The sequence below is a fragment of the Pseudophryne corroboree genome, chromosome 6, assembly GCF_028390025.1.
Source record: "Pseudophryne corroboree isolate aPseCor3 chromosome 6, aPseCor3.hap2, whole genome shotgun sequence".
Lineage (NCBI taxonomy): Eukaryota > Metazoa > Chordata > Amphibia > Anura > Myobatrachidae > Pseudophryne > Pseudophryne corroboree.
In genome coordinates, this window is record NC_086449.1 from 820,192,337 (window position 1) to 820,212,303 (window position 19,967).

The 19,967-nt window shown below is 48.9% G+C and overlaps 1 protein-coding gene across 1 annotated transcript; it reads right to left on the reverse strand.

Annotated features, from left to right (window-relative positions):
• Positions 1 to 4,847: 4,847 nt before the first annotated feature.
• MANSC4 (MANSC domain containing 4) lies at positions 4,848 to 18,596 on the reverse strand. The gene is made up of 4 exons (XM_063930622.1): positions 18,425 to 18,596; positions 13,687 to 13,950; positions 10,684 to 10,818; positions 4,848 to 6,599 (listed from the first exon to the last, which is right to left on the reverse strand). The coding sequence occupies exons 2-4, from the start codon at positions 13,922 to 13,924 to the stop codon at positions 5,896 to 5,898; spliced, it is 1,077 nt and encodes a 358-aa protein (XP_063786692.1). The 5' UTR covers positions 13,925 to 13,950; positions 18,425 to 18,596; the 3' UTR covers positions 4,848 to 5,895.
• Between the last annotated feature and the right edge of the window lie 1,371 nt (positions 18,597 to 19,967).

Consider the following 19,967-nt stretch of genomic DNA (forward strand, 5'->3'; position numbering starts at 1 on the left):
TTTTGCGCCCCCCCAAAAAAACAAACAAAACCCCTGTCAGACTTAAATAATGAGATTATCAGAAATTTTTTAAAAAGGGAATACTATCGTACAATATTCCCTTATGTGCCTCAAATTCCCTGTGTCACATGCCCCGCCAGTGTGTTCAACTACATGCTCCTCTGTGTGTCCCCATACAGTGCACTATATCATAACACTTCATCAATGCACTACACTCCCCTATACACTGCACTACATCACTATACTACATCCCCTAAAGCCAGCATAGTAGAGATCCCAGGAACTGGAGCTAACCCGCACAGCGTCGGCGCCAGCTGTGGGCAGACAGGTTGGTCAGAGCCATTCCCCCGGGAGCTGTCTGCTCTCTCACTGGAGCAGCACAGCACTGCCGGTAAAAAACAAAACAAAAAACCCTGCTCCTCTGTAACTCCTTGGCGCCCCCCTCAAATCCTGCACCCGGGGCACATGCCCCCTTAGCCAAACACCCCCCTTTTGCCCTGGCCCCGGGCTGCCCTGGGGAACGGTAATACCTGGTCCATGGTAACATTTTATTTATTTATCTATATACATACATACATACATTTTTTATTATTTTTTTTTATTTTTTTTAAATAAAGCCAGATTAGAGAGCTAATATAGATAATCACAGATGGAGAGACACACACATGTACGTGTTCCCTCTCCGTTGACTGTGATTGGCTAAACGCAAGGAGCAGGATACGGTGTTGGAGGACAACCAAGGGATGATTAGTGGCATGAAATAAACGCACAGCCTTGTGTTACAAGCCGACGTCCCAACCTGCGTCCTCCCCTTCATGAATGTAGTGTGAACAATTATCTGGTTCCTGATTGAGTCTGCTAATCCCTCAGTAATCCTATGTATGAGCTGTGTGATGCAGTATGGGGGGGGGGCTGTGATGGGAAGGCAGGAGGAATGGGTAAAGATGTGTCTGTGGGATTAGTAACAGTTGTAGTAGGCGATGTGCAGACCCTAATTATTACTGTAACACAGCTACCCCCCTAATACGTGCTCTCTCCAGAGTTCATCCAGCCAGTGCCGGATTCAATAGAACATCCGGAAACACACACTATATCTGTAAGGGATAATTCCAGCGTTTGGGGGAACCCTACCTTCATGTCGGGGTGCTCTCTGGAACTCTTATCTCCTCTGCAAATTTCTCAGCTTAGGCTTACCCATACTATCCCTTTAAAGCAGGACACAAATGAATTACACAGGTTCTGTGGCTGGCTGACTTCAAGCATTTCCCCTGGTTTTATTCAGCCATAGAACATGTGTAATCTATGAGCAGCCCGGTTTAAAGGGATAGTATGGTAAACCTATCTAAGCCTGATGACATCTGCCAGACCCGGATGTCTGACTCCGATACTGCCTCTCCGCATAACCCACCCTGTCAGACTGCCACCTCCGCATTGTACTGTTTGGGTGGTCTGTCATTCCTCCCTCCTCCACCATTGTCTTCTATTCCCTGTCACCCCCCAGGAACAGCCAAGACATTTTCAGTGCACTTCTCCCTGAGTGCGCCTGAACGTAGAACGGCGACTCTATACGGACACAGTCTGCCCGCAGGCGTGCTGCGACTTGGACACATGCATCTCCCCATTCTTCTCGCAGTTTTTACCTTTAGACTCCATTTGTCCCCCTCACCTTACATGAGACTTACATCTACAGTACAGTCTGTTACCGCGCAGCCTCTGACACTTTCATATTGCCCCCCTGCCCAATGTTTTCCTCTCGTGTCCTCCCCTGGTTGCAGGACACAATCACTAGGCCTCTTTCCCCTCTATGCAGTACCCCTGGCCTTGTGTGTGCCAGACTAGCACACCAGCTCCTAAATGCCCCATGGCCGATACACCGCAGATATCACCAGTCCTATATGTTCCTGTGCCCCCACCAACACACCTCATACCTCAAAATCTGTGTGAGGTACGCCACCAGCGCTCTCATCCCACAAACCTCTCTTAAGGTTACATTTGATATTCAGTCGTTTACAAATCACGTGGACTGGAGCAACAAACTATTATCCCCCCCCCCCCCGTGTGCCCGTCACGCACTGGGGACAACACAATGCATGGATAGCAGTCCTGACTAGAGGGACATGAGACCAGGTACCAGCTACGGGCAATGCCCGCCTGGGAGAGAGGACAGCGCAGGTCAATGAATAGATTAGCAATCCTCAATCTGAGTGTCAGCTCTTGCGTTCAGTACTGTCCCGGAGGAGTGAATAAGGCAATGTCAGTTCACCGTGCGATAGTCTTACAAAATATTTTTATTTGTACTGCGCTACTACACCTGTGTCATCTTAAGTATCTGGTTATTAAGTGTGGATGTGCAGCGGCCGTATTACACATAGCCGCCCAGAGCCTGATAAAACGTAAGAGAGTACTGAGCTAACCGGGGACATCCCTGGGCCAGAGCGCTTTGCAGGCACAGCAGCAAATAACCGCTCCGCTACATCTGACATCAGCGGCGCTTCCACCTAGGAATCGGGCCCATTCCGTTTCATGGCATTCTAGTAGATAAGGTGTTTTCCGTTTGAGGGTGATGTCTAGATGACGTAGATATTTTTCTGCTTTTCCCGACCATTAGATAACTCGTTATGTGCTGTATTCGGAGCCCAGGGCAGGTTCCGTGTGCAGGACGGGTGCCCTTTGCCCGCGTGATGTTGCTGTTTAGCAGTACATGTTTTCCACAAGCCTCGGTATTGATTTCACCAGGAGATTGTGTATCTCCTCTAAGCGGCAGAGATGTGAGATGAGATAAAGGCTGCAGTGTGAGAATGGAGGCTCCGGATTACACGAGACGCAACGCAACACCCGGCAGTCATGCCTTCTGCTGGTCAGGTTGCTGCAGCGCGGAGATGCAGAGTCTCTATAACAAGACACTACATTACACTACGCCCCTGCGTCTGTTCTACGTACTCTCCCATCTCCAGGCCCTCTAAGCCTCTAATTCCAGTGACCTGCGCCTTATCTGCTAGGGGTCTGGGTATGAAGGTGTTGTGCCATAATCCTGATGCGGGCGCAGGGTCAGTGTGCTGACGCAGCCCGTGGTATAATTCCTGCTGTTGACTCATAAGGGCCTCATTTTGGTGACCTCCGGCTAATCTCAAAACAGAAAATCCTTTTTCCTGGGCCGCATCCAGCCTTGGTGACCTTCACCAGCCGCTCCCAGGAGTAAGAAACACAAACAGTGCATTAGAGAAGAATGGAGGCATTGAGTAGGACAAGTACAAAAGGTAAGAGCCCCCCTCACGAAGAGGAGGAGGGAGGGGTGGCGGGGATATGTTACCTGCACAGCTACCCAGCCTATGAAAGTCAGGATATGGCAGACAGGTACAGCACCTTCCAAGGCGGCAGTGTTTACCATGGATTTTTATTTCTTCCAGTTCGGTCTGCGCTACCTACCCACTGAGCCAGCTGAAGATAAGTCTGTGAGTAATGGACAAAGAGGCCCTGGGAAGCTGGCTGGAAGCAGGCGGGATAATTACTGAGCCAGCAACATGGATTACCTCACCTGTGCATGGTTAAAGAAATCCACAAAACATGGCCTGTTGGTGGGACTTGAGGACTGGAGTTGAGAACCTTTTGTCTAGGAGAGGCATGTCAAACTCGGGATGCAGTCAATTTACCTCCAATCAAAATCCCGACAGCAATTGACCGACGGTCAAAATCCCAACAAGGTCAAAAGCCCGACATGGATAAAATACCGACATTTAAAATACCGACAAGGTCAAAATACCGACATGTAAAATGTCGACAGGTCAAAATGCCGACATGATTTTTTCATGATTTTTTTCATTGAAACCGGCTTGTTCATACTTTACCACCCCAGTGAACCTGGAGGGGGAATATAATAGTGTGCCGAGCGCAGCGAGGCACCGTGCCCGAAGCATGGCGAGCGGACGCGGTACACTTATATGGTGTCCATGTCGACATATACACAAAAAACCCATTGAAAAACGCATGTCGGTATTTTGACCTGTCGGCATTTTACATGTCGGTGTTTTGGCCATGTCGGGATTTTGACCTCGTCGGGATTTTGACCGTCGGTCAATTGCTGTCGGGATTTCGATTGGAGGTATTTCATACCGATCCCGTCAAACTCATCCAGCTGTTGTGAAACTACAAGTACCAGCATGCTTTACCAGCTGATTAGTGGAAGGTATGCCTACAAAGCATGATGGGACTTGTAGTTTCACAACAGCTGGAGGGCCACGAGTTTGACATGACTGGTCTAGGACTCATCTGTTGGATATAACATGGGGCTGTCAGCACTGGCTGAACTAGTGGAACACCTCTGATTAGGCTTACCATACTGTCCCCTTATACTGGGACGCTCATGGTTACACAGGTTCTCTGGTGATTAAAACCAGGTGAAATGCAGGCTTGAATGAAGCCAGCCACAGAACCTGTGTAATTCATGAGTGTCCTGGTTTAAAACGAAAGTATGGTAAGCCTACCTCTGATAATTAACCAGAACATTCCATCTTGGACACCTGCGTGGCTCAAACAACCATATTTATGCGTGTTTGGTTGGCGCTCACCGGCAATACATTTTAGTTATGCGTTTAGCAAAGTGATCCCATTTAGCTGACTAAAGCGAAGAGATTTTTGTATCAGAGATCATGGGCAAATCCAATTATTCTAATGCGACACCGCAGGGGGGCCGTGATAATGGGGTCAAATTACTTTACCGATTCAGTGCTACCATGACCTAAACGGTATAGATTACCAGGGCCACAGTGTAGTGACGGGCACCTATATACTTATGCCCCCCCCCCCCCCCCCCCCCCCCCCCCATGCCATGCAGTAGCTACAGACCATTTCATTGTGCTTCAGCATGGAATGTGCTGTACACATAAAGCAACGCGTTTCGCCTGCGCAGTTCTCTGAATACCTGTATCGTTGTAGCGTTGCTCAAGCATTCTGGAAAAACAATGTTTTAAGGTAAGTGTTTCCACAAGATACTTGCCCTTAATTCCCCACAAATCTAAATCCGCCCATCATTAAAGGCAGACGTAGGGGGAGGGGGGAGGTGTTGGCGATTGGTCTTGCTGAACCAATGTTCAACCTATTCAGCCTCTCAATTCAATTGGAAATAGTGACATTGCTGAGACGAGGCACCTAATACCTCACAGCCTTCACTGATGTCTCAAGTTCCCTGCGAATTGGAAGGTTGCATTTTTATGACATCATTTAAGTATTTAGTGACCAGTATGCTTCAATCCAGAATTGGGGCTGGGTTTGTGCGTTGTGTTTAGGGTGCTGTCTACACGCTGCCATATTTCAGCACACTCTCTGCTCACATCCCTGTACGAGGAACTAGTAACGACACGTTCATAACATTCACTGAAATAATTTTTTTTGTTTTTAATCCCTACAGCAGGCAGTTCTGTGCTGCATTACTGGGATGACGCCATCTTTTAACAAAGCTAGTAATTGTTTTTATACATTAAAACTTTCTTTTTAAATAATGCTCAGCATCTGACTATACATCCGTCCTAGAACGAGGTATGCAGCATATCATTGGGGGTGATGTATCAAATCTTGGAGAGAAATAAAGTAACAGCCAATCAGCTCCTAACTGTTGTGTTACAGGCTGAGTTTGAAAATGACAGTAACCGATTGGTACTTTATCTCTCTCCACTTTTATCTCTTTACAAGATTTGATACATCTTGGCCATTGTGCATTAACAGCCCGCCAATACTCTGTATTCAGATTCACCGGACCTGCAATATTTAGCTGTTTTCTCACCTGTTGTTGCCTGCAGTAACAGTACCAGTTATTATCCAGTAGGGGGCGAGTTCTGCACAGTTAGAAATAGAGAGCCTGGTTAAATGGAAAAAGGGGGTCTCCAGTTGCCCCCAGTAGGGTTAGTCCTTCTCCCTGAGCAGAGTGCACCTGATTAGAGTCTTTCTCCCGGCGTTACGTGCCCGCCCGGGCCTGTATCGCCCTCTTCTTTTCCTTCTACAACACCCAAGCGCCAGGATACCTGAGCAGCAACACAATAAAGTCACTGTAGATCCGATTAATGCCGGAAGCGGCCAAAGGGTGGCCAGGTGGTCTGCAATGTCCTCTGTCTCTCCATCCGAGCTCTGGTTCCTTCCGCTGTGGCCCTTGGTTTCATTGACGTGTTGTTTGCTGCTGTCCAGATGGGCCGGGCTCTGGACGTCTGACATAGGCTGGCCCAGGGGAGGTGAGTATGGGAGCGGCTGGATGCTGAGGTCCCCTCCCTGCAGAGATCTGTCTACTGAGGCGGAGATAAAGGGGCTCTCGGAGACGAGGGGGGTCGTTAGTGATGGGGAAATTGTCGGGGGGTAAGAGCGGAGAGGAGAGTCCGCGGGGGAGGGCAGTTGAGGAGGAGGTTGCTGGGGAGATGAATGAAAAGGGGGGAATGTAGGTGGAGATGTGGATGGTTGATGAATGGAGGGTTCCTTAGGGGTCAGGACTGGAGGGGAAACGGAGGCCGGGGAGACCAGAGCCCGAGATATATTCTGACGTTCCCATTTCAAGGATGACCTTGGGTTCAAATCAACGTGTCCTAATTTATCAAACACCAGCAGGTCAGGGTCCACACCTGTAACATGAGAGTGGACTTATTAACATCTCCTGTTTCTTTCATGTTTCCAACAGTAAGTCTAAAATACAAGTTTCTCTGATGTGAAAGTTTATATAGCAATGACAGACATAAGGACGGGATTCATATCTTCTGTCCCTCCTCCCGCTCCCATCGCGCCCGCCGGCAGTATTCAAATGTTGCTGCCGATGGGTGCGATATCAGCATTTCAGCTCACCACCCCCAGCGGCGGTGAGCTAAAATGCGCGAGAAGTGACCCGTTTGGACGCCCAAACGGGACTTTTCACGATCATGTCTTTAGTCGGGTTTAGCTGCTTTACGCAGCTAAACCCGTCTCTTATGGGCGCGATAACGGGGATCATTAGAACATTGCCCCGCGATCTCCTGTCACTTTAGACGGGAGATTGGGGGCAATAAAACATTTGAATCCCGCCCATACTTGTAAAGTCCCAGAACACTTCAGCGAGGTCTACCACGTCCACCTGAGCTGTCTTCAAGCTGACTCATTTTAGTGGACTCCTCAAATCAGGTACATCCCTCAGGACAATGTGTGACACAATGTGAACTGAGGACTCTGTGACATAATGTGAACTGGGGGCACTATGTGGAGAGATGTGAACTGGGGGCACTGTGTGGAGAGATGTGAACTGGGGGCACTATGTGGAGATATGTGAACTGGGGGCACTATGTGGAGAGATGTGAACTGGGGGCACTGTGGAGAGATGTGAACTGGGGGCACTGTGTGGAGAGATGTGAACTGGGGGCACTGTGTGGAGAGATGTGAACTGGAGGCACTATGTGGAGAGATGTGATCTGGAGGCACTGTGTGGAGAGATGTGAACTGGGGGCACTGTGTGGAGAGATGTGAACTGGGGGCACTGTGTGGAGAGATGTGAACTGGAGGCACTGTGTGGAGAGATGTGAACTGGGGGCACTATGTGGAGAGATGTGAACTGGGGGCACTATGTAGAGAGATGTGAACTGGAGGCACTGTGGAGAGATGTGAACTGGGGGCACTGTGTGGAGAGATGTGAACTGGAGGCACTGTGTGGAGAGATGTGAACTGGAGGCACTGTGTGGAGAGATGTGAACTGGGGGCACTATGAGGAGAGATGTGAACTGGAGGCACTGTGTGGAGAGATGAGAACTGGAGGCACTGTGTGGAGAGATGTGAACTGGGGGCACTGTGTGGAGATATGTGAACTGGAGGCACTATGTGGAGAGATGTGAACTGGAGGCACTTTGTGGAGAGATGTGAACTGGGGGCACTATGAGGAGAGATGTGAACTGGAGGCACTGTGTGGAGAGATGTGAACTGGGGGCACTGTGTGGAGAGATGTGAACTGGAGGCACTGTGTGGAGAGATGTGAACTGGGGGCACTGTGTGGAGAGATGTGAACTGGAGGCACTGTGTGGAGAGATGTGAACTGGGGGCACTATGTGGAGAGGTGAACTGGAGGCACTGTGTGGAGAGATGTGAACTGGGGGCACTATGTGGAGAGATGTGAACTGGGGGCACTATGTGGAGAGATGTGAACTGGGGGCACTATGTGGAGAGATGTGAACTGGAGGCACTGTGGAGAGATGTGAACTGGGGGCACTGTGTGGAGAGATGTGAACTGGAGGCACTGTGTGGAGAGATGTGAACTGGAGACACTGTGGAGAGATGTGAACTGGGGGCACTATGAGGAGAGATGTGAACTGGAGGCACTGTGTGGAGAGATGAGAACTGGAGGCACTGTGTGGAGAGATGTGAACTGGAGGCACTGTGTGGAGATATGTGAACTGGAGGCACTATGTGGAGATATGTGAACTGGAGGCACTATGTGGAGAGATGTGAACTGGGGGCACTATGAGGAGAGATGTGAACTGGAGGCACTGTGTGGAGAGATGAGAACTGGAGGCACTGTGTGGAGAGATGTGAACTGGAGGCACTGTGTGGAGAGATGTGAACTGGAGGCACTGTGGAGAGATGTGAACTGGGGGCACTGTGTGGAGAGATGTGAACTGGAGGCACTATGTGGAGAGATGTGAACTGGGGGCACTGTGTGGAGAGATGTGAACTGGAGGCACTGTGTGGAGAGATGAGAACTGGAGGCACTGTGTGGAGAGATGTGAACTGGAGGCACTGTGTGGAGAGATGTGAACTGGAGGCACTGTGGAGAGATGTGAACTGGGGGCACTGTGTGGAGAGATGTGAACTGGAGGCACTGTGTGGAGAGATGTGAACTGGGGGCACTGTGTGGAGAGATGTGAACTGCGGGCACTGTGTGGAGAGATGTGAACTGGGGGCACTGTGTGGAGAGATGTGAACTGCGGGCACTGTGTGGAGAGATGTGAACTGCGGGCACTGTGTGGAGAGATGTGAACTGCGGGCACTGTGTGGAGAGATGTGAACTGGAGGCACTGTGTGGAGAGATGTGAACTGGAGGCACTGTGTGGAGAGATGTGAACTGGGGGCACTGTGTGGAGAGATGTGAACTGGAGGCACTGTGTGGAGAGATGTCAACTGCGGGCACTGTGTGGAGAGATGTGAACTGCGGGCACTGTGTGGAGAGATGTGAACTGCGGGCACTGTGTGGAGAGATGTGAACTGGAGGCACTGTGTGGAGAGATGTGAACTGGAGGCACTGTGTGGAGAGATGTGAACTGGGGGCACTGTGTGGAGAGATGTGAACTGGAGGCACTGTGTGGAGAGATGTGAGCTGCGGGCACTGTGTGGAGAGATGTGAACTGCGGGCACTGTGTGGAGAGATGTGAACTGGGGGCACTGTGTGGAGAGATGTGAACTGGAGGCACTATGTGGAGAGATGTGAGCTTGGGGCACTATGTGGAGAGCTGTGAACTGGAGGCACTGTGTGGAGAGATGTGAACTGGAGGCACTGTGTGGAGAGATGTGAACTGGAGGCACTGTGTGGAGAGATGTGAACTGGGGGCACTGTGTGGAGAGATGTGAACTGGGGGCACTGTGTGGAGAGCTGTGAACTGGATGCTCTGTGTGGAGAGATGTGAACTGGATGCACTGTGTGGAGAGATGTGAACTGGAGGCACTGTGTGGAGAGATGTGAACTGGAGGCACTGTGTGGAGAGATGTGAACTGGATGCACTGTGTGGAGAGATGTGAACTGGAGGCACTGTGTGGAGAGATGTGAACTGGATGCACTGTGTGGAGAGATGTGAACTGGAGGCACTGTGTGGAGAGATGTGAACTGGAGGCACTGTGTGGAGAGATGTGAACTGGGGGCACTGTGCGGAGAGATGTGAACTGGAGGCACTGTGCGGAGAGATGTGAACTGGAGGCACAGTGGAGAGATGTGAACTGGAGGCACAGTGTGGAGAGATGTGAACTGGAGGCACTGTGTGGAGAGATGTGAACTGGAGGCACTGTGTGGAGAGATGTGAACTGGAGGCACTGTGTGGAGAGATGTGAACTGGAGGCACTGTGGAGAGATGTGAACTGGAGGCACTGTGTGGAGAGATGTGACCTGGAGGCACTTTGTGGAGATATGTGAACTGGAAGCACTGTGTGGAGAGATGTGACCTGGAGGCACTTTGTGGAGATATGTGAACTGGAGGCACTGTGTGGAGACTTGAAGTGGAGGCACTATGACAATGTGAGCTGAAGACACTGTGACACAATGTGAATTGGGGGCACTGCAGTGTATTACACAGAGCTGCAGTGCTGGCTATAGTTACACATTAATAACACTGACAGTATATCATTTTGTCATTGTTACTGCTAGGGAGCAGATGTCAGTTTGGGGTCGCCACATCTGCCCTGTATTTGTGTGCTGTAAGATGATTCAGTTTCAAAATAACGTATATTGCCCGGGGTTCCCCTTAAAGATGTAAAATGTATATGGAAACGTTCCCATGCCCTGGCATGAGCTGTTGTTCCCTGGTATCAGCCGTGTCAGACGGGTAGAGGGTGCCGACGTGTGAAACCTTTGCATAGATATGTGGTGGTGACGGTGTCGGCACTGTCTGTAGAAATCAACTCATAAAGGAGTCGTCATCTGACAAGATAGAGGCCGCTGTGTAAAGCCCAAAACGGGCAGCTCTCCCTCTCCGCCTGTCCACTCACCCGCTGTGACCGTGAAGAAGACGCCACGCTCCTGCAGCTGGACCAAGCAGCTCTCCGGCTGGGGACAGTGCATGAGGTGACAATTCGCCTTCCCGTCACCCGTCTCGGAGATGAAGACTGCAACGTTACAGGACTCTGAGGAGACAGAGCAAGGCCTCAATCTACTGGGGGATAAAGTATCCGCTGCTTCCCGGAGAGCAGATTACAGCATTCAATATATATAATATAACATAAGACACTTGCATGGTCGAATATCAGATCTTTTTGTTTCTCTCTGCTCGTCGTCACTTCCAGAGCAGGCGGTGGTGCCGTTGCTATTGGTGTCTATCACTTTCCTTGCACAGCAGAAATGATGGCCCTCATTCCGAGTTGATCGCTAGCTGCCGTTCGCAGCACAGCGACCAGGCTAAAAATCAGCATTTCTGCGCATGCGTACGGGCTGCAGTGCGCACGCGCCAAGTACTTTCACACAAAACTATGCAGTTTTACACAAGGTCGAGCGACACTTTTCTGTCGCTCTGTTGATTGGTGAGTGATTGACAGGAAGTGGGTGTTTCTGGGTGGTAACTGGCCGTTTTCCGGGAGTGTGCTAAAAAACGCAGGCGTGTCAGGCTGGTGAAACGGGGGAGTGGCTGGCCGAACGCAGGGCGTGTTTGTGACGTCAAACCTGGAACTAAACTGACTGAGGTGATCGCAATCTAGGAGTAGGTCTGGAGCTACTCAGAAACTGCAGGAAAAGATTTTCAAGCAGTTCTGCTAATCTTTCGTTCGCACTTCTGCTATGCTAAGATATACTCCCAGAGGGCGGCGGCCTAGCGTGTGCACTGCTGCTAAAAGCAGCTAGCGAGCGATCAACTCGGAATGAGGGCCTATGTTTCCTCCTCAAAAGGGAGATTATAGCGGCTTTTCCTTATCACTTCCTAGCGAGGGTATTCTACATTGAGATTATTTACTAGCACTAGCCCAGTATGATTGGGGATACGGTCCTTAGGTTGACATGAGTTTTTCACAATTTTTTCATTTTTTGAACTTTTTCATACTTTATGTTCCATGAGGACTACGATTGGGAATAGTAACCTGCGAAGCGAGCAGTGTCAGGGGACACGGTGCCCTAATTGGAGTTCCCGGTCACTTTATGAAACAAACGATACCCAAAAAACTCATGTCAACCTTTTCCAGGTGTCGATCTACTGCCTGTCGACCCAATAAGTGTCTACCTAAATAGGGTCGACTCAACAAACCCATTCCGTATGAGTGGGGGCCGCCATTGTGTCTGGTGGTCTTCAGTTTGCCAGCTGTCGGGATCCCGGCGCACAGTATACCGGTGCCGGAATCCTGACAGCCGGCATACCGACACTTTATCTCCCTCTTAGGTGTCCACGTCCCCCCTGAAGGGAGAATAAATAGCCACCGTGCCCACAACGTGGCGAGCGCAGAGAGCCCGCAAGGGGCTCATTTATGCTCGCCACGCTGTCGGTATGCGGGCAGTCGGGTTTCTGGCGCCGGTATGCTGGTCGCCGGGAGCCCGGCCGCCGGCATACAATACTACACCCATTGTGTCATGTTGCTTACCTCTGCTGAGGTAAAGGGATTCACTAGACAATAAAATTGCTCCATCTTGTGGACAAAAGCAGAACACTCAGAACACATACAGTTCATGAGATTTTGATTTAATCCTTTGAGAGTTGAAGGAGGAATAAATATGATGTTTTATTTTCTGTTGTTAATGGTCCCTGTCACAGGTGATGTATATACTAGGCACAGACTTATACTATGCTTCAGTGCAGGCTGTGAGAAGATTTGGGCAGGGAGCCACCTCTGCCTGCTCTCTGCCAGATTTTCAGACATACTTGACCCGCTGCTGATCTCAATGATGTCACACACATATACCTCTGTATAAAATGACATCAGGCCAAGTCTACTGAGCTGTTGTATTGTGTTAGGGTTTGTCAAGCTTCAAATAGTTTGACTGACGAGTTTCGGGAGTAAATAAAAGCCTTATAGGGCAGAGAAGTCAAACAATGGAGCTCTTAAAATGGTGTGCCCTGTAGGCAGACTTACATGCACCGGCAAATAAATTAATTGGCTTTTGTCAAAATAATGATCCCTATTATTATTATTATTATTCTCCTTTATTATATGGCGCCACAAGGGTTCCGCAGCGCCCAATTACAGAGTACATATGCACATAATCAAAACAGGAAAACAGTGACTTACAGTTGAAGACAATATCGGACAAGTACAGGGTAACTAAGCATAACTACACCAGTAGATGACATAGAGAGAAGTTTCAAGGTGGCCAAAAACTGCGGGATTTGGACAGTTGAGGATTATTAAAGTAAGAAAAGGATAAGCACATGAGGGAAGAGGGCCCTGCTCGTGAGAGCTTACATTCTAAGGGGAGGGGCAGACAGACAGGGGTGACACAGATGGGGCAGACCGAGCGTGGGACAGAGAGTTAGGATGAGATTTGACTGGGATTGGTAAAGACGTGGGCCTTAAGAACCCGTTTGAAGTTTTGTAGAGAGGTGGAGAGTCTGAGGGGGAGAGGTAGGGAATTCCAGAGAAAGGGAGCAGCACGTGAGAAATCTTGGAGATAGGAGTGAGAGGAAGTAATCAGTCGGCAGGAGAGGTGGTGTGCATTAGCAGAGCGAAGAGGACGGGTGGGAGTGTAAAGGGAGATTATGTCAGAGAGGTAAGTGGGAGAGGAGTGGGTGAGGGCTTTGTTAGTGACTGAGAAGTTTGCATTGGATTCTGAAAGGGAAGGGGAGCCAGTGAAGGTCTAGTAAGAGGTATGGAATATAGATTGTAACCTCCACTGGGGCAGGGATTGAATTGAATGTACAGCGCTGCGGACTATGTGTGCGCTAAACAAATAACTTAACATAAAACTCAAACCACATGTTGTAGAAGGTTGGCAGCTGGTCATAGACAGGAACAGCGACACCTTCATGTTGGAACACGGTGTAATGTTTGGTGTCACCCCTCTCCCCCCTGCCTCACCTTGGTCACAGCACTTGCGGCTGCACAGCTGGGCAGTGGGCTCAGGTTGCCTCCGTAGCACTCGGGCTCCACGCTGCTCTGATGCGGAGAAGCTGAGGAAGAGTCCGGGGAACCGTCTGATCCAGCAGTCATGGTAGAAGGTGGTGTGCGGGCAGAGAGCGCTAGACATGCAGAGGAGCCATGGAATGTCCAGGAGAGAGAAGAATAGGAGAGCCGACGAGTCCAAATTCACCGCCATGTCCGAGGGGTACAGGAGAAGGTGTCCTGCGGAGGGAGACGGGAAATAGCATGGGGGTCATCCTCATCCAGCAACATCCATTCACTGCATGATGGGCCCAATGACCTCCCAGGCTCCACGGCCAACACAAAACACTCTATCTGTGCCTTCACCCTAGAGGTCCCTTATCCCTATAGATTATGAAGTTATGAATTATGTACAGATGGAGCCCTACTCATCTATCCCTTTAATAGGATTAATTGAGCCACTGCTGTATTGTTCTCTCTGTATTGTATTGCAGCTGAGAACAATAGATGAAAGGCTTATGCTAATAAATCTTGGTGCACCTAGGTGCAGCAGAGAAGGCTAGATAAGTGAGGCTCCATCTGTACACCATGTAGGAAAATGAGGGGTGAGTGAGGCGAAATGCGTTTCTACATCTTCTCCCCTCCTTGCCCCCATTTCCCCCGGACTCATGGATTTTTGTACACAACCCTATGAGTCTACCATATGCCGCTCTTACTCGCACTTGTGGCTGATTGAAGAGACCCCCTAAGAGCTCCTAGGTCTGCTCATTACTCTGCTCAGCTGGTGCTGTGATCAGATTCTCCAAGATAAAAACAATGGGGGTAATTCCAAGTTGATCGCAGCAGGAAATTTTTTAGCAGTTGGGCAAAACCATGTGCACTGCAGGGGAGGCAGATGTAACATGTGCAGAGAGAGTTAGATTTGGGTGTGGTGTGTTCAATCTGCAATCTAAATTGCAGTGTAAAAATAAAGCAGCTAGTATTTACCCTGCACAGAAACAAAATAACCCACCCAAATCTAACTCTCTCTGCACATGTTATATCTGCCCCCCCTGCAGTGCACATGGTTTTGCCCAACTGCTAAAAAATTTCCTGCTGCGATCAACTCAGAATTACCCCCAAAAAGTAGAAAACCGATGCTAGTAATGAGCCAAGAGCTGACAGTGCGCTGCTGTGATAATAGTAAATAAGCCAGCAGCTACGTGTAATAAAGATACATCAGATTGGGAACACGTACATAGGGGGTAAATCCAAGTTGATCGCAGCAGGAAATTTTTTAGCAGTTGGGCAAAACCATGTGCACTGCAGGGGAGGCAGATATAACATGTGCAGAGAGAGTTAGATTTGGGTGGGTTATTTTGTTTCTGTGCAGGGTAAATACTGGCTGCTTTATTTTTACACTGCAATTTAGATTGCAGATTGAACTCACCCCACCCAAATCTAACTCTCTCTGCACATGTTATATCTGCCTCCCTGCAGTACACATGGTTTTGCCCAACTGCTAAAAAATTTCCTGCTGCGATCAACTTGGAATTACCCCCATAAAGCGGTGACTAGTATCACATACTTATAGCAAACACCACACAATACAGAACGTCTACCTCTAAATAAAGAAAGTGTGCATCGTTTTTTTTTGTTTTTTTTTGGGGGGGGGGGGGGGGGGAGTGATGTTATGGGCTAGAGTTACTGAGAAGTGACGGAACGTGTTCTAGTTCAGGCATACGGTATGTGCTGGACTGGTAGGACTATAGTTAGTGCCGTTTCGGGAATGAAGGATAGAATACATCCATGCAGTGTTCCTGTCACCTCTCACCGTCCTGTGTTCTGTGTCAGGCTAGCCCCGTCTTCCCTCTCTCAGCACCCAGTGGAGTATATAGCACATGCACGTATAATAAACCACTCAGCACTTGGGATGACGCTGGTGCAGTGGCGCAGTACAAAGCACAGATGTTAGATGAATGAGCGGCAGACCAAATCACGCTCCTGTACTTACCCCTCCGGCACGTCACTTACTGTAGTGGGAGCTGATAAATAATGCTGGCTCACAGGTTTATATCAGAGCGGACACTCAGCAAGTCAATCCGGCAAATGTCAGGTGTGGAGCACTACAGGTTCCAGCATGCCTCCTGGTGCTGTCTGTCCCTTGTTAGCTCTTCATGGTGCTCGTGGAGATCTGAAGCCTCCCCACTATATCTGAGGCTCGGGTCCCATAGATTAGTACTCAAGGGAAATGGGACACTGAGCTTGGGGGGGAGAGCTATCGAGTCTTGGAGAGAGATAAAGTGCAGTCTGTAACGGTCATTTATCTAGCACAGTCTTTGAAATGACAGAAGCTGATTTACTTTGGGCAACTTCCCCACTTTATCTCTCTCCAGTGCTTCATACTTCTCCACTTTATCTCTCTCCAGTGCTTGATACTTCTCCACTTTATCTCTCTCCAGTGCTTGATACTTCTTCCTCTCAGCTGTTTAAATGCTCCGTCCAGCCAGCGGTTGCCCGTCCTGTCCCGGGATAGCTCTCTATAGTAAGCCAACAATGGACGACCTGTCTGCAGAGCAGGTGCATTGGTGAGTGATTGCACAGAGGAATACTAATGATGAAAGGAATGTATATACAGGGTACGGGTAGCCTGTTACGGTGCTGTGCGGGGATCTGGGGCAGAGATACTGAGGGCTCAGGGAACGTGTCTGTAGCTCAGTCACAGGGTCAGATATTGGCAGGTGACACTGAGGATTTGAGGGATGTATGTAGCCCAGGGCCCGCGTCACATTGGTTTTGTATATTAGCTATTAGGGGGTTATTCAGAGTTGTTAGCAAACCAAAAGAGTTAGCAATTAGGCAAAACCATGTGCACTGCAGGTGGGGCAGATGTAACATGTGCAGAGAGAGTTAGATTTGGGTGGGTTATATTGTTTCTGTGCAGGGTAAATACTGTCCGCTTTATTTTTACACTGCAATTTAGATTTCAGCTTGAACACCCCCCCCCCTTCAAATGTAACTCTCTCTGCATATGTTACACATCTGCCCCACCTGCACTGCACATGGTTTTGCCCAATTGCTATCTTTTTTGGTTTGCTATCAACTCTGAATAACCCTCTTAGTTACTAAGCATTAAACAGATGTATAAATTATATAAAGAATAATTAATTTATCTTAATAGGCATAGTGAGTATATTAGGGATGTGCATATAGGTTTAGGCATGTACGTATGTTTCTGGGTCAGACTGGTAGGTATGTAATTAGAGGGGTGCAAGTTGGCACCATATTTTGGGATGAGATACTATTGGGGTTATTTAATTTGTCCCGATGGTGGCGGGTGATAAGTATCGCTGCCGGGGGCTATTTTATTGGCCCCAATAAGCCGGCGCGTGCCGCGGCTTATCGGGGGTTTTGCTTCACCTGCCTCCAGCAGGCGGAGCAAAATGCCCGATAACAGCCCCGTTTTCATCCGAAAACGGAGCTATTTCACCCGAAAACACACAGGTTTCACTGAACCTGTGTGTTTACGGATGAAAAAGCAGGTTTTACCGGCCGAGCAAATTAAATAGCCCGACCGCAGCACCCGAAGAAACATCGGGGTTTTTTACTCCCGATGTATCTTCGGGCCAAATTGAATATCCATGATGTTTAAAAGAAAGCGCTAGGGATGTTTGATGAAATGTTAAATAAAAGACGTGAATATAAAAGTGAATATAAAAGTAAAGCGGTACCTGTAAAAAAGAAAAAATTGTTAATATTAAAATGTTTACACTCTTTTGAGTGAATGTGGAAGAGGAGGTAGCCGGCAACACTTTATTGCTGCTGAATGTCCATGAATTCCTACCTTTCCCTGTGCTAAACTTCAGTGCCGTGGAGCTCACTGATTGCAGGAACCGCCGGGTGCCAATTGAAAAGCCGCTGGACGCCGCTATGAGCACCGCGGCTCCGATGTTGTTCGTCCGCGGCAAAGATTTATGAAAGAATTACAAGAACATCTTGAAGAAGGCGTTTTGATGAAATAAAGGCACTTCTTTCTATTCTTACAGACCCATAGAAACACAGTGGTTTTCTTCAGGGGCTCCCTGGACATTCAGCAGCAATAAAGTGTTGCCGGCTACCTCCTCTTCCACATTCACTCAAAAGAGTGTAAACATTTTAATATTAACAATTTTTTATTTTTTACAGGTACCGCTTTACTTTTATATTCACTATTATATTCACGTCTTTTATTTAACATTTCATCAAACATCCCTAGCGCTTTCTTTTAAACATCATAAAAATCCAATCTAAGAAAGCAGCTCAATCCCTTAGCGCAGGCAATTAAATACATCTGCAAATTGAATATCCCCCTAAGAGTTAAATGTACTAAGCGCCGCTTTTCAAAGCCAACCAGTCTTCTGCGGTTTCGGATCTGCAAGGGCAATAAAATTAAATAAATAAATAAAAACTGGGGGTTGGCATTGAATATCTTTAAACCCAGCGCCCGAATCCGCCAAAGTCGCGGCTGCTTTGTGAGTTTACCTGTAATGCTAACATGGCTGTGAATCTAACAGCTGTATGAGGGAGGACTGGGCACAGGTGAGACTACTGTGTGTATGGCTCAGGCACCTGCGTCAGATGCTGGGTCACGTATGAGAAGTCTCTCGCCCCCGTTGGTGGCAGTGTTTCGGGTTGGAGCCCGGGCAGGTAAGAGGAATGTGTGTATGGCTCAGTCACCCGTCTGCTGATGGCTCACCTGTATGCTGAGTGCTGTCTCATGGTGCTCCAGGGCTGAGGCAGTCTCCCCTCGCCTCTGCTGTCTCCAGAGTTCCCCCATCCGTCTCCTCCTTCCCACCGTCACACAGTCCTGTCCCCTGTGCTGGGAAGGGTGGAACAGGAGGGGGGCTGGGGGGCAGCCGGCTTATTGGTGGAAACTATCAAAGAAGTCAAAGTATGGAATCTGAAACTTCTCTTCTGCAGTATATTGTTATATGACATTTACTTATCTTCTAATGCAACTGTAATAGATGGGGGGGGGGGGGGGGGGTGTCGGTCACACAGGGGGTATTATCACCCAGGAGACGTACAGCAGTCACACAGGGGATATCATCACCCAGGAGACATACAGCAGTCACACAGGATATCATCACCCAGGAGACATACAGCAGTCACACAGGATATCATCACCCAGGAGACATACAGCAGTCACACAGGATATCATCACCCAGGAGACATACAGCAGTCACACAGGGGATATCATCACCCAGGAGACATACAGCAGTCACACAGGAGATATCATCACCCAGGAGACGTACAGCAGTCACACAGGAGATATCATCACCCAGGAGACATACAGCAGTCACACAGGAGATATCATCACCCAGGAGACGTACAGCAGTCACACAGGATATCATCACCCAGGAGACATACAGCAGTCACACAGGATATCATCACCCAGGAGACATACAGCAGTCACACAGGATATCATCACCCAGGAGACATACAGCAGTCACACAGGAGATATCATCACCCAGGAGACATACAGCAGTCACACAGGATATCATCACCCAGGAGACATACAGCAGTCACACAGGATATCATCACCCAGGAGACATACATCAGTCACACAGGGGATATCATCACCCAGGAGACATACAGCAGTCACACAGGATATCATCACCCAGGAGACATACAGCAGTCACACAGGATATCATCACCCAGGAGACATACAGCAGTAACACAGGATATCATCACCCAGGAGACATACAGCAGTCACACAGGAGACATCATCACCCAGGAGACATACAGCAGTCACACAGGATATCATCACCCAGGAGACATACAGCAGTCACACAGGATATCATCACCCAGGAGACATACAGCAGTCACACAGGATATCATCACCCAGGAGACATACAGCAGTCACACAGGATATCATCACCCAGGAGACATACAGCAGTCACACAGGATATCATCACCCAGGAGACATACAGCAGTCACACAGGAGATATCATCACCCAGGAGACATACAGCAGTCACACAGGATATCATCACCCAGGAGACATACAGCAGTCACACAGGATATCATCACCCAGGAGACATACAGCAGTCACACAGGGGGTATCATCACCCAGGAGACATACAGCAGTCACACAGGATATCATCACCCAGGAGACATACAGCAGTCACACAGGGGTATCATCACCCAGGAGACATACAGCAGTCACACAGGGAGTATCATCACCCAGGAGACATACAGCAGTCACACAGGATATCATCACCCAGGAGACATACAGCAG

What these genes read in the sequence shown, in the direction of transcription:
- MANSC4 (XM_063930622.1), bottom strand. Translation starts at nt 13,924, where the DNA reads ATGGCGGTGAATTTGGACTCGTCGGCTCTCCTATTCTTCTCTCTCCTG. An exon ending in CCGCAAGTGCTGTGACCAAG is followed by an intron (nt 10,819 to 13,686) that starts GTGAGGCAGGGG and finishes CTGTCTCCTCAG; the next exon opens with AGTCCTGTAACGTTGCAGTC. An exon ending in CTTCTTCACGGTCACAGCGG is followed by an intron (nt 6,600 to 10,683) that starts GTGAGTGGACAG and finishes CTCATGTTACAG; the next exon opens with GTGTGGACCCTGACCTGCTG.